We start from the raw sequence: 13613 nt of genomic DNA, 5'->3' as shown, positions 1-13613 counted from the left end.
AATTTTTAATATATAAAATTGATTTAAAAACATGTTTATAATAAACAAAAAAATGTGGACAATGAAGTTCATAAATAAAATATTCAATGTCCATATTAACTAAAATATTTTAATATAAACTTTGTGTATATTATATGGTTAAAAAAATTATGTATATATTACATAAAACAAATATATATATATATATATATATATATATATATATATATAATCTTATTATTTTATATTTGGCTTTTTAAAATATATTTTTCTTGTTAATTTGTCTAAAATTCAATAAAGATTTGTTGAGATTGCAAGTTTAAGCTATAGAGTCTAAAAATCCAAGTGCTCAAGGAAATTTTCAAGGCATTAAATTTATTTATATATTTAAAAATGTAATTTCAACAATGAAAATTTATTTACACGTGATTTGTGTGTTTCTCTCTATATATATAACTTGTATAAATTTATTTTAACCATAAATCTATTAAATATTCCCAGGGATCAAATTTATTAAAGTGCAAATATTTTCTTAAGTTGTAATTCAAAAAATTTGATCCCTCTCAACACTTACTAAATCACATCAATATAAACAAAGTAAACTTATCATAAAACTTAACCCTAGAAATTTTATAAAAGTCTAGGCCCAAACTCAAAGCTAAAACTAAATGTTCAAATCCCCAGCCAAAGTCAATGAAACCAAGCTCTTCCAGCGAAAGCTGCACGCAGACGGGAAGGTCTTAAACCCCACTTTTTCATGGAATCTGAGGAGGTGGTCTTAAACCCCACTTTTTCGTAGAATCTGATTAAGTCACGGGATACCTTGTGACAATATTTGTGGAATCTGACTGATTTAAATCACGGGATACCTTGTGACAATATTTGTGTGTATGCCAGGCCGAGTGTCCACCTTCCTATGATTATTGTTCATTATTGTTCATGATTATACAATATGTAAGCTTGTACCTTTGATTATTGTTCATTATTGTTCATGATTATACAATATGTAAGCTTGTAGCTTTGTTTGCAATATATTTTTCCAAAATAGTTAAATATCACATTCTCGTTTTCCCAGGGCCAACCTGACAAAATGAATCCATAAGAAAGACAATTGAATCATGGGTTGACATTACTTTGTACGCTCCACATAATTTAATTTTATATAGAGTGAATAAAAAACTAAAAGTAGCCATTCATAATTTTCGTTAAAATTACAGTGTCGCAGTAGACGAAAAGTTCCTTTCTGTAGTTCAATCTTTTCCACTCTCACTTCATCTATATAACTGAACACCCGCGTAATAACTATCTTTGCATTCATGGCAAGTTCAAAAACAATGCCATCCGATCAACGAAAACTTCCCTACATCATTTGTAGCTCCCATTGCCTAGAGTCTCTAGAACTGCGTTTGCTGAAATATTTTGCCTAGATCATCTAGAGTTCATCTTCTTCAATGCTTTTACAAGCCATATATCTAGATAGAATCGACATCTAACTGCAGTTTAATGCTGCTAAGTTAGAGACGCTGGCTGATCTCACAGAATACTCCTGAATGAGCTTTGAAAATGCCGAGCTTTTGTTCTCCAGCAACTTTAGTGGACTGTCATATTCCAGAATTCTTCCTGTTGAAGCAACGAGTACCATTAGCTACAATACATCTTGACCAGTGCCATGAGGCCCGCCCTGGATCTCAATTGGGTATGGAAAAAAATGCATATAAGGCCAAAAACAAGCGTATTAAACTCAATTACCTTCGCTGAGTACCAGAACCAGATCGCTGTCAATTACAGAATGGATTCTGTGAGCCACGGTGATGACAGTGCAATCTGCAAACTCTGAACGAATTACACGCTGTATAACACCGTCGGTTGCAGTGTCCACAGAAGCTGTAGCCTCGTCAAGCACCAGGATGCGACTTCGTTTGAGCAGGGCTCGTCCAAGGCACACCAGCTGCCGCTGGCCAACACTCCAGTTTTCCCCATTTTCGACAACTGCATTCAATAAACGCTTTTAACCATTGTAAGTATCGCACAAATTTATCCTTCTTTAAATGTACATTAGAATTTTATCTGATTTTCTTATTGTCCATTTAGGCTGTATGTGTCTAATGTGCCAGTTATAAGGTTTTCTAACAGAGTTTATTCTACTAGCCAAAACCCATCTATACAGGGGTTTGATAAGCACCTCGAGGTTGAGAAGCTCAGGAAACCGGAGGTTGTGTAGCTTCATTGCACTGGTTTTGATTTAGTATCTAGATTCAATGCACCGCATACACAGTATAAATTCAATCTATTGTTATCAGCTAGGTGGTTGGACAACCTTATTACAGAGAATTTCATGAAGATGTAACTCAAGCCATCGAGCGGGTGTGTGATTGTACCGCTGGAACATTCGTTTAATGGAATATTTTATTCATTGTGCCTCACTCATTGCAAGTAATGTATGTCCCCTCATTTACTTATTCTCCCGCCTGTTTTTTAAAACCTGCGAAGGCCAGGGGACCAAGGAGAAATTGCATATCCCAATAGCAATGGTTTTTGAGGAAACTCACACAAAGGGCGGAGAATGTTAACAAGTGCAACCTGCAGTGCTTGAAGGCGGGGATAGTGGTAATTATAGACATGGTTAATGGGGTTTGTCTTGGGTGGTTGGGAGGAATGATTTCTATCCTTCTTACCTAAGTTCATTTTCACAAATGACGTTATAAGCATATTGTTGTAATGATTTTGAACCTTGTTCTTGAATAGCTCTGGCCTACAGACTCCAGCAAAGTACTTTGTCACATGGGAAAAAAATTAGCATACAAATATAGTATTAGTGTGTGTGGAAACAATGTTTACTCTCCTATTTCTTTAATATCAAAATTGTTACAAGCCTGACTCTCTGTCAGAGAGGTCCATCTTTGTACGTATAGGATTAGTGTACAGAGAGTAGACTAATTTTTGGGAGTGTTGCTACTGCTTGTCTGTAGTTTATGATTTGTCTATCGCATTAAGGTTTGCTATGATTTGTCTATAGCATTATGGTTTATTTGTCCTTCATTTCCTAATATCTACGTTACAATTGTGGAGGTTGTGTAGCTTCTCACAGTATTATTCATTGAGAGCTTGTTTAGAATGGTATGCTCAAAGAAGTATTGCTTGGAATGTTGTGGTGCTGAACAAAATTAAATCAGTATAGAAATACGGATTTAACATGAGGCGAGATGGACTGGATTTTTTCACTTGTTTTTTTTATGAGTAGACATTATTTAAATGTTTTGTATAGTGATTTAATTTTTGTAGGTTTAAAAAAAATATATTTTGATAATTTTGATGACCAACCCACAAAATTACACATCATATTGGGTTGTTAAAATGAGCCTCTCGGTACAATGAAGAGTGGATCTAATTGGTTGATATGTGTTATGAAGAGGTGGATATGATTGTCTGTGATGCCAGTACAGCCCTGTCCTTGAACCTATTTGACGTGATAGAAGATGAAATAATAAACATGAATGACTCGTCGAAATCGAAATAAAGGCAAGGAGTGGAACCTGGAAAGATCCGATGGCAACAAGAAAGAGTGGCACACCGAGAGCCTCTGCAACATTGAAAATGTATTGAAAGCTGAACAAAAACACGAAGCCAAGCAGAAGAAATTTAAAGAATTAAAAAAATAGGTTTGGGATGAACTTGAACAGAATGAGTTCCGTCAATTGCAGGAACGGGCCGGTCTTGTCGTAGACAGGAACGTTTTGAGTTTCTACATGAATCCGTATTAGCCGTGGGTTTTGAAGTAATCCCGACATCTTTTCATTGGGAAAGTTGGTGGAGCCGCAGTAAGAATGAAACGAAGATTGGACTAAGCAAGCCTACGGCAACTCTAGGAGCACTTTTTTGTGAAAGAGAAACCTCAACCTACAACAACATGATGAAGGGATACCTTAGGAACCAGGAGGCCAACTTGGAGAGCTTCATGCACATGGTTTTACTGCGGCAACCTGGTGGTCATGCATCTGGAGCGGTTTGGATTCGTAAAGTCCTCATCAATATATCATTGAAGAGTTGTTGAATGAAAGATTTGTACAAGAATAGGTGGGCTCATGAATGTTAATTGCATATAGATGTTAGGGTAATAGGTGCCATTAATATTGATGATGTGCATATGCGACTCAATTGGGATCTAGAAGCACTGATCTAAATTTCTACATATGGTAAGGGTATCAAAGAAAGAAAGATCATGGGAGAAGTGATATGGGTCCTTGAAATTTCTTGGGGTTTGTTTTAAAAAACAACATATTGAGCCTAGTCAACTCAATATGTCAGTGTAGAGTTTGTTAGAATTGACTACCCTAACAATTGCTTTGTGAAAGTATCGAAGCTCCAAGAAGAATATTGGATAATGATGTTGAAGATTGAACCAAGATGCCAAAGATGCAAACTAAAATGTCCAGTATATGTGTGTCTCCCGAGAAAAACATACAAGAAGCATTTTATCATTTGTGTCAATCTCTCTGCTTTCTGATTGATTTTTTATAGCCCTGTGCTACAACAAACTCTTGCACTTCTTGAGATAAAGTCCAAAAGCTCAAGTGCGAGATCCATTGTACTCAACAGGAGGGCCCACTGTCACCTCAACAACCCTCTTTTGGCTTTTGGCCAGCTCTCCTTTGGCTTAATGAGGGTTCTCTCTAATAGATCTCAAGGATCTAATGGCATGGTCAAACCAATTCAAGAGCCCCCAAAGGCTTCTACTTCTACCACCATTAGTAAATAGATGGATCAATTAGGGTTTAAGTTGGTTCTTGAATATAGGATTGCTAGGGTTTTAGTATACTTTCCAGGATTTGATTTCAAATGGGATGTCTCCAGAGTCCAACCACCCACAACCAAGGAATTACAAGGAGAGCAAATCCCCAACAAGATGGTTTTAATAATTTATAAGGAAAATAGATGATGGAGGATAGAAGATTAGTGACCTGGCTTGCCAATATTGTTTTTTCTTGTGGACATATGGTGTCAAGGAACAACAACTTGAAATGACTTGGGGTAGATACAAGACACAAAAGACTAGGGTAAGTCCACTCACTTATCTTAGGGTTTTGAATCTAGGTTCTCAATCTTCCAAAATGAGATAAAGGAAGGAGCCCACTTGCTACTTCCTCAAAGACTTAGAAGAACGGTTTGTTTAAGAAGGATAATCATCCAATAAAACACTAAACCAAGATAAAAGAAGTCCACTTACTAGGTTTATCATGCATTCATCCAAGCTTCACCATAAATCATCCATGAAAAGAGATCAAAATCCACATCAACAAAGTCCCGAGGAAAGTCACACAACTCATCCAACCATAACCAAATTACAAAAAGACAAACTTCACAGAAATTTCAGACTTGCTAAGGGATTTCTCTCCCAATCCAACCATGAGAAAATGGGATGAAGTGCACCTCTATTTATAGATGAGGTGTTCACCTTCCTTTACATTAAAATATTATTTTCTAAGCTAAAATTCCCTATTCTAGCCTATGGAGAGGCAAATGGCCCTCTTCTATAATTAATTAATCAAAAATACAAAATCAAAGGGCTTTTATGCCACATGTACAGTTCTAAAGGGGCATGACCCCTATAGGGAGACCCGTCTCCATAAATGAAGGGAATAGAGAGGCTTTTGGCGCAACATCCAGCGTCCAAAGGCCCTTTTGCAATGTAGCCTTCTACAAGTAACCCTTCAAGCATACAAACACAGGCCTTCAAAAGTGACGACTCTTCAACATTTGGACATGGGCTTCCAAAAGGCGCTTTCCAACCTTTCAAGGCTTGCCAAAGCTTCTTTTTTTCCACCAAATTAGTGAGCCATACCTTCAAATGGAAGTACGAATATGTGAGGCAGTGTTGTTAAAAGCGCGCTTTTTTCCCCAAGGCGATTTAATCACGTTTTTTATGGGTAAAAAGAGGCTAATTTTTTTTGGCGATTTTTTCCGAAAAAAGCGCACTTTTTTGAAAAAAGCACGCTTTTTTCGAAAAAATCGCGCTTTTTCCGAAAAAAGCGTGGGGGGCCGGGGCAGCGGGTTTTATAATCCGATTTTCGATTTTTTTTGGTTCATTTGGACTGTGGGCGCGCGTAGGAGGAGGAGAACGTGTTGGAGAGAGGAGCTGGAGGGTTTGTGAGCAAATCTAGGTGCTTGTAGGACAAATTCAAGAGGAGACCACCAATTTCTCCATAAAAACGGTATGTGGATTAATTTTTTTTTGTTTTCCTTGTTTAAAAACATTGTTTTTCATTGTTTTTGGTTGGGAAACTTCATATGGGCACCCATTTTCCTTTTGTTTTCATTGTTTTTAAAGAATTTTTTGTATTTTTTCATTGATTTGGGATGGGTAAATTGGTATGACTATGGGAACCAATTTTTTATTTTTTTTCCTTTTTTTTAAACATTGTTTATGTTTTTTTCATTGTTTTTGGCATTTGCCATTTGGTTGGGTAACTTGGGTTTGGAACTTTGGATTTTGGAAATTTGTAACTTGTAATTTTGTAAATGCTAAATTGTAATCCTAAATTCCTATTTCCTAATCCTTGTTTTCCCATAGGTTTGCAAATTCAAAATTCAAAAACAAACATGCCAAGGAAATTGGATCCTTTCTGGGAATATGGTGAACCTAAAGCTCCGAATGATAGACAAAACTTGAATTGCAAGTTGTGTGGAAAGGACATACGCGGGGGGGTGTACAGGTTGAAGTTTCACCTTGCACAAATCCCTGGACATGATGTGGGGCCCTGTATAAATACAAATCCTGAACTTATCCAAAGAGCCATGAGAGCATTGGGAGAATTAGAGCACACTAGAGAGGCCAAAGAAGAACTCAAAAGGCAACTAAAAAGGTCAGCTGAAGGAAGTGGGCCAAGTGGCACTGGTTCTACTGCAGCATCAGTGAATCCGGTCGCTGCATCATCATTTTTTGTTCCTCAAACCACACCTGGTTCACAACCATCTATCGGTTCAATGCTAAAAAGAACTGAAAAAGAACAAGCTGACAGGTTGATGGCAAAATTTCTCCTCTGGAGTGATATTCCTTTCAGCATTGTAAGGAATAATCCATTTTTCCAACCTACTGTTGATGCTATTGCCAGTGTTGGCCCGGGGTACAAAATCCCTTCTTATCATGATTTCAGAGGCCGGATTCTTCAAGATGAAAAGCGTGGCTGCACCCAAAGATTGGAGGATTTTAGGGCATCATGGGCACAAACAGGATGCACTGTTATGTCAGATGGTTGGACTGACCAAAAGGGGAGAACTCTTATAAACTTCTTGGTTAGTTGTCCCAAGGGGACTATGTTTATCAAATCTGTTGATGCATCTCATCAAATCAAAGATGCAAGAACTTTATGTGATTTGCTGGATGTGTTTATTTTGGAGGTGGGTGAACAACATGTTGTCCAAGTCATAACGGACAATGCTGCAAATTATGTTGCTGCTGGTAGAATGCTTATGGACAGGCATCCTACTTTATTTTGGACACCTTGTACTGCCCATTATATTGATTTGATGTTAGAGGACATAGGGAAAATTCCCTTTGTCAAAGGTATTGTTGAATCATCAAAAAGCATCACAAAATTTATATATAATCATACATCTGTGCTTAGCTTGATGAGAAGATTCACCAACAACAAAGAGTTGGTGCGCCCCGCCATTACACGGTTTGCCACGAGTTTCATATCTCTTCAATCCCTCGTGAATTCTATGTGGGATGTGAAGAGAATGTTTCTTTCAGAGGAGTGGTGTGCTATGTCAATGAGCCGCAAACTAGAGGGAGAGGCCGTATGCAGACTAGTTTCATACCAGGAAGACTTCTGGGCGGGAGTGCAGGAGGTGTGCGCCGTTACTGAACCTTTGGTAAAGGTTCTTCGGTTGGTTGATGGTGAGAAGCCCGCAATGGGCTATTTGTATGAAGCCATGGACAGGGCCAAAGAAGCCATTCGGGCCTACTATGATGATAAGGGAGATGATGGGTTTCAGAAACAACTCCTTCTATGGGGAGTGATTGATGAGCGATGGAACAACACACTCCATCGTCCCATTCATGCTGCTGGGCTTTTCCTGAACCCTGCATTTTCTTATGCATGTGGGTTTGATTTTGATGCTGAGATCATGGATGGATTCTTATCCTGTGTCCAGAAGATGGTACGATCTCCAGAACAACGTATAGAGATCTCTAAACAAATTGAGACATATAAGATGGCAGGTGGCACATTTGGCTTTGAGATGGCTGTCACTGATAGGACGATTAAAATGCCAGGGATTTTTTAGTTTGTAACTTTGTTTCAAATTTCATTGTCTCTTCAAATTCCATTTTTTTCTTATGTTTATTTAAAATTTTATTTGTAATTTTGTTGTAGATGCATGGTGGAAGATGTATGGTGGCAGAGTACCCCTTTTGCAAAAGCTTGCCGTACGCATCCTCAGCCAAACATGCAACTCCTCAGGATGTGAGCGCAACTGGAGTGTATTTGAAAAAATACACAACAAGAAGCGCAACAGGTTAACACTTAAACATTTAAAATATTGCAAATTTCCAAATAAATTTTTGAATTCATTAAACAATATTTTTTTTATAATATTAATTATTAATTATTATTTCATGATCTTTGTACAGGTTGGAGTCCCAGCGACTTAATGACATGGTCTACGTCTACTACAATATTCGATTGTGGGTGAGGCAACTTGAGAGGACACCTGATGTGGATGCCATCTCATTGGATGGGATTGACACCACTGTTGCATGGAGGGTTGAGGCCGAGAGGCCTCTCATGGATTCTGCTGATGATTGGTTAGTGTAGGATGTAGTGGAGGGGGAGGAGGAGCAGGAGGAGCAGGAGGAGGAGGTGACACTGCCTACCCGGGCTACCACTACCACCAATAGAGGACGTGGCCTACCTCCTGTAGCTCATACTTCTAGTTCTTCAGCTTCTAGAGCACATCAGACTCCACTGCCATTTCCACCAGCACAGGCACCAACATCTACATCTAGAGGGAAAGAGAAAGCTGTGACATTTTCTCGCAAGAGGGGCAGAGGAAATCAATAGGATTAGACTTTCATTTTATTGTATATGAGTCTATGACATTATGACATGATGAGATACATTATCATATTTTTGGTTGATATTTTGAGGCTGAGCTGGGACTCAGGAGTCAGAACTTACTATTCAGGACATGATTCAATGTTATGTGTGATTTTAGCGCTAGAAATGATATTAAACATCTTATATATTAGTTTTCTTATCATATTTATGTGTCAATGTATTTATTTTATGTTGTAGATGGTTTAGATATTAAAAAAATTGAAAAAAAATGAAAAAAAATGAATATTTTTGTACCAAACGCTTTTTTCCCACTTTTTTCCGATTTTTTCCGCTTCATTCCCGGCGCCGATTTAATCCCGCTCGCGCTTTTCACAACATTGATGTGAGGAGCTCCAAGTGCGCAAATTAGGCCTACATAACAAAGACTCAACATCTAGACCAGCTAGTAAAACCTCTCAAAAGAACTAAATATATAACCATATTAAAGTCCCCATCAAGTTGGCTTTGACACTCATCAGCTAATACAAATCTACAGTCCACAGGTCAGCTACAAAATCCAAATTTGTGGCTCAGATCAGTAAAATTCCACAGTTGTATAGGTCACCTTTGAATTAAAAAAAAGCACGTTAGAACATATACAAGTCGGTCCTCCACACTTTCATCACTTGCACAGGTCAGCTCCAATCTTGCTTTATTGGTCGGCTCCAAAACTCTTTATATCAGTTCTGCATATATGTGTGGGTGTGTGCTTGCATGTGCATGTGCATGTGGATGTGTGTCATTAACTTAGTCAATTTTAGAGTAGAAAGCATGCCAAAGTGTGTTGGTGTGTGTATGCCATTATTTGGTCAATTTTAGAGTAGAGAGCATGCCAGAGTGTGTTTGTGTGTGCTATGTCATTTATTTGGTCAATTTTAGAGTAGAAAAGCAGGCCAAGTTGGGAGCACACCCTGCCTCAGGTCAGATCTGTAACCAGACTCTGCAAATTTGCTGCTAAAGTGACTAGGGGAAACACCTAAGGTGCTGCTGCCACTTGTACGAGGTCTTCTTACTGCAATATAACCTGCTGGAAGTTAACAGCCACTGTAGCAAAGGAGAGACATGCTTCCTACCATGCCCATTTTTAAAAGTATCACTTTTCTTCTAATTTGAGCAGATATTGAGGTCTGTGTGCATCATGAATTATTATTATTGCCATTCTTAGGTTTGCTTAATGTGTGTCCCGTTAAAAAGCTTGGATACCCAGTGAAAAAAACCTTGCTGTTGGAACCCACACATCTCTTAAGTTTCTCTTCTGCCGAAATTATAGTTCACATACAAGAAGATTGAGCACCCATTCCTCGACTGCGGCCACCACTGATTTCAAGCGATATGAAGGTAAATTTTCATCATCAAAACTCAACAATCAACCTCTCCAATATGCCATCATCTCAACAAATGACAGTGATCTCAGCTAGCATGGGTTTCAAGTGTGTAGCAAACATTTGGTCCTTTGTTGCAGTGACCAATTCTTCCAAATCAGCTGCAACCATTTGTATTACTCTTAATCACCTTCACCAAAAAATGTAGGATGAAGGGTCTTGCCCCAGGACTCTGCCTCAGTGTCATAATCATTTGTACATTTACACCCAGAGTCCTAAACAGGTAGAATGATTTTCCCAATATGAGAGAGGAATGTTGAATATTTACAATCAAAGAAATGATTTATCTATCCTGTAGAAGGTTAATCAACAACTTTCCAAGTTCTCCTACCATTCAGTCCAGCTCCCGCTGGATGGAATCCTTTTGTACTTGTATTGAAGTAAAGTGGACAACCACCTTCCATTTTAGACATTACTAGAGCAAACTTTACAACATTTTGTGGATCAAAGCTCCAAACATTGCCATGCATAAATGTGTGTCTTCCATAAAATCATGGCCAGATTTTCTATATAGTAACCAACACAATGGTGGGTAATGTTATTGCAAAATCTAGCACTTTAGTGCAAAGCCTGACAAAGCAATCTAGATTGACAGCAACGATGCGATTATTTACCACTGTCGCCTCAAAAGCTACTCTCCTCATTTCTATCGTTGGATACAATCCCCACAAGGGAGGCTTCCCCAACAAATCTTAAGGATTAAGTAACCCAAATGATTCTAGGCTAAATACCCAAGGATTCTACTACAAGATTCACCCAAGTACAAGTATGCAATGTTAGGGTTTCGGGAGATTTCAAGGTGTAATTTCAAGAGAGTGAGTTCAAAGGTTCTCTGTGACTAAATCTAGAGGGCTTAGTTAGCCCTAAACAGGCTCAAATAGGTATCCAAATACACACAATCAAGAAAATACACTTTGCTTTTATAAACTAGGATTTTGATCAATAATTTATAGGATGCAAATATTTTATAACAGCGATAAGAAAACACCCCAGAATCTATGATAAACAAGCATAAAATTAGGGCTATCCAACGAGTAAACAAGATATAAATTACAACAATTTCCAGTGGTTAAAAACTCATACAACAATAATAGAAACCCCAGACTTTAGCCCCAATTAATAGCTGAAAATGATATTTTTACTTTTTTAGATAAATGCATAAGAAGTATAACCCTAGTCCAATGACGTCCGAGGGAAACACTGTTGAAAAATGATGATTTTTTTGTAATCTAACCTTAATTTACCCTAGAAAACATGAAATTAAAATTTATGGTTTTATTTTATTTCATGGGTTGGCACAAGAGATATGACTAGTGCCTTTCTCAATCAAGGCCTAATGGAGTCTAAAAACAAATGAATCGATGGAAGAGGACCAATGGAATCGATTTCAAGGAGAAAAAGGAAGAGAAGATAATTCCTTAAACCCTAGCATCCTTTTGGCTTCTTTGGAGATTGAAAGGGAGGATGCTAAACCTAGGTTCCTCAATAGACACTTGATGGAAAACTTGTTCAAGGATATGTTAGAGCCATAAAACATCAACAACACATTGATGAAAATTTCATTAAGCCCTAATCCTTCAACATGTACAAGATGGAAGAAGATACTTACACAATAAATTAGCACATATCATCAAAGAATCATCAAGTGAGAGAACCATCCAACAAAATATCCTCCCCAAGAAGCCTGTTACACTGGAGCTCCATAGCTCACAAGAGAGATAAGACAAGTAGTGCAAATTGATCTCCAAGTGTGTCACAATGATAAGAAGAGACTTTGACCTCCCTCTATTTATATGAGGCAACCAAGTCGAATTTCTCTCTATTTAGTCTAAAAGCCCTAAAATAAAAATTAATTATGATTATGAGTTGGATAAGTCACTAACTAACTCCCAAAGATAGCTAACTCAATTAACCTCATATGTGAGTTAGAAACCCTCTTAGGGTGACTCCATCCTCCAAAAGATGTGTCTTTCAACAAAAGGTGCAACGGATGGCTCAAAAGTAGTGCATCTCATCCCAAAGGTCATATCTCCTCATCAAATGGTGTCCAATCATCAAGCACGACTCCCTTATTAAAACGTCACCTTCAAACAAACCCACGTCATCAATCTAGGCATCATGAAGGGGACGCCATGGAGCTAGGGTATGATGTCATCATGTAGAGTAGTCTACCATCCCCTACAAAGGGGCCCCATTATCATATTCAAATCTCCTCAAAAATAGGTAAACATCCATAAAATAGGTGTAATATCAACTTGGGGGTCCTGTCAACTTGGGGGTACATCAACTCTCACGGTAATGTTCTGGCTCTAGAGGGAAATGAAAGGTCTTGGACAGAGAGAAGAGTATCGTCAATTATGCTGTGGCATCCCAAGGTCAACACTTGTCAACAAGTAGTCAACATCCTAGGCCATGCCCATTGGAGTCAGTAAGTGGGGTTGGACGTCTTCTCTGAAGTGTTGGATAAGCATCATCAAATCACTCAAGGGATGGTAGTTGTATCTAGGAGCAAAGATTTGACAACACACACACACACAAAATCAAGTGAGATTGACATCATAGGTGCACAAACCAAAGTGGGCCATATTCAATGTTAAAAGCATCAAAATACTTCACACAAGCATCATCTTCAAATATCTTCCTAGTTTATCATTTGAAAACAAATTACCTTGCTTAAGTATGGGAGGGTTATCGTAAGGGCATATTAGTTACTTCCAACCCTAAGGGGAAAAACAGTTCCTAGACTGACCCATCAATCAATAGGTGTAAGTGATCAATGACATGATATGGGGTTCACTTTATTGAGGATGCCACAATCTTGTACTAGCAATGAAATTCCAACATGTGAAGAAGGAGCAATAGTGGGACCTGAGTTACCCCTTTCCTCGAACTATTTTTACCACCCCTCTTATGCGCCTTTTTCATTAATTTTTTCATATACATAGCTTGGATTACAAGCTCACTGATTCATCATTGATCCCTTGAAGATGAATCATTTCATTGCTCATCGAGGTTGGGATATTCTAATTTCTTTTCATTTAGATAGTTCATGCTTTAGCCAAGAATTGGGTGAGGGCTAATGAGGGGGATAAAGCTCAGGCTAGGATTTTTTTTCCATGCACTTTCTTTTATCCTTGCCACTTTTTGGCATTTC

The 13613-nt window shown here is 38.1% G+C and overlaps 1 protein-coding gene across 1 annotated transcript in view; it reads right to left on the bottom strand.

Moving 5' to 3' along the window:
- Positions 1-1147: 1147 nt before the first annotated feature.
- LOC149153139 (putative ABC transporter C family member 15) overlaps positions 1148-13613 on the bottom strand; it is a 131446-nt gene continuing 118980 nt past the window's right edge. Inside the window, exons 11-12 of the mRNA XM_089441283.1 lie at positions 1729-1968; positions 1148-1599 (exon numbers count right to left, since the gene is read on the bottom strand). Of these exons, the coding sequence (XP_089297409.1) occupies positions 1469-1599; positions 1729-1968 (371 nt within the window). The 3' untranslated portion in view covers positions 1148-1468. The remainder of the gene's footprint in view (positions 1600-1728; positions 1969-13613) is intronic.

The sequence above is a fragment of the Pinus tabuliformis genome, chromosome 9, assembly GCF_031772625.1.
Source record: "Pinus tabuliformis cultivar Carrire ecotype Pingquan chromosome 9, CPIR1, whole genome shotgun sequence".
Classification (NCBI taxonomy): Eukaryota; Viridiplantae; Streptophyta; class Pinopsida; order Pinales; family Pinaceae; genus Pinus; species Pinus tabuliformis.
This window is presented reverse-complemented; position numbering and strand designations above follow the sequence as displayed.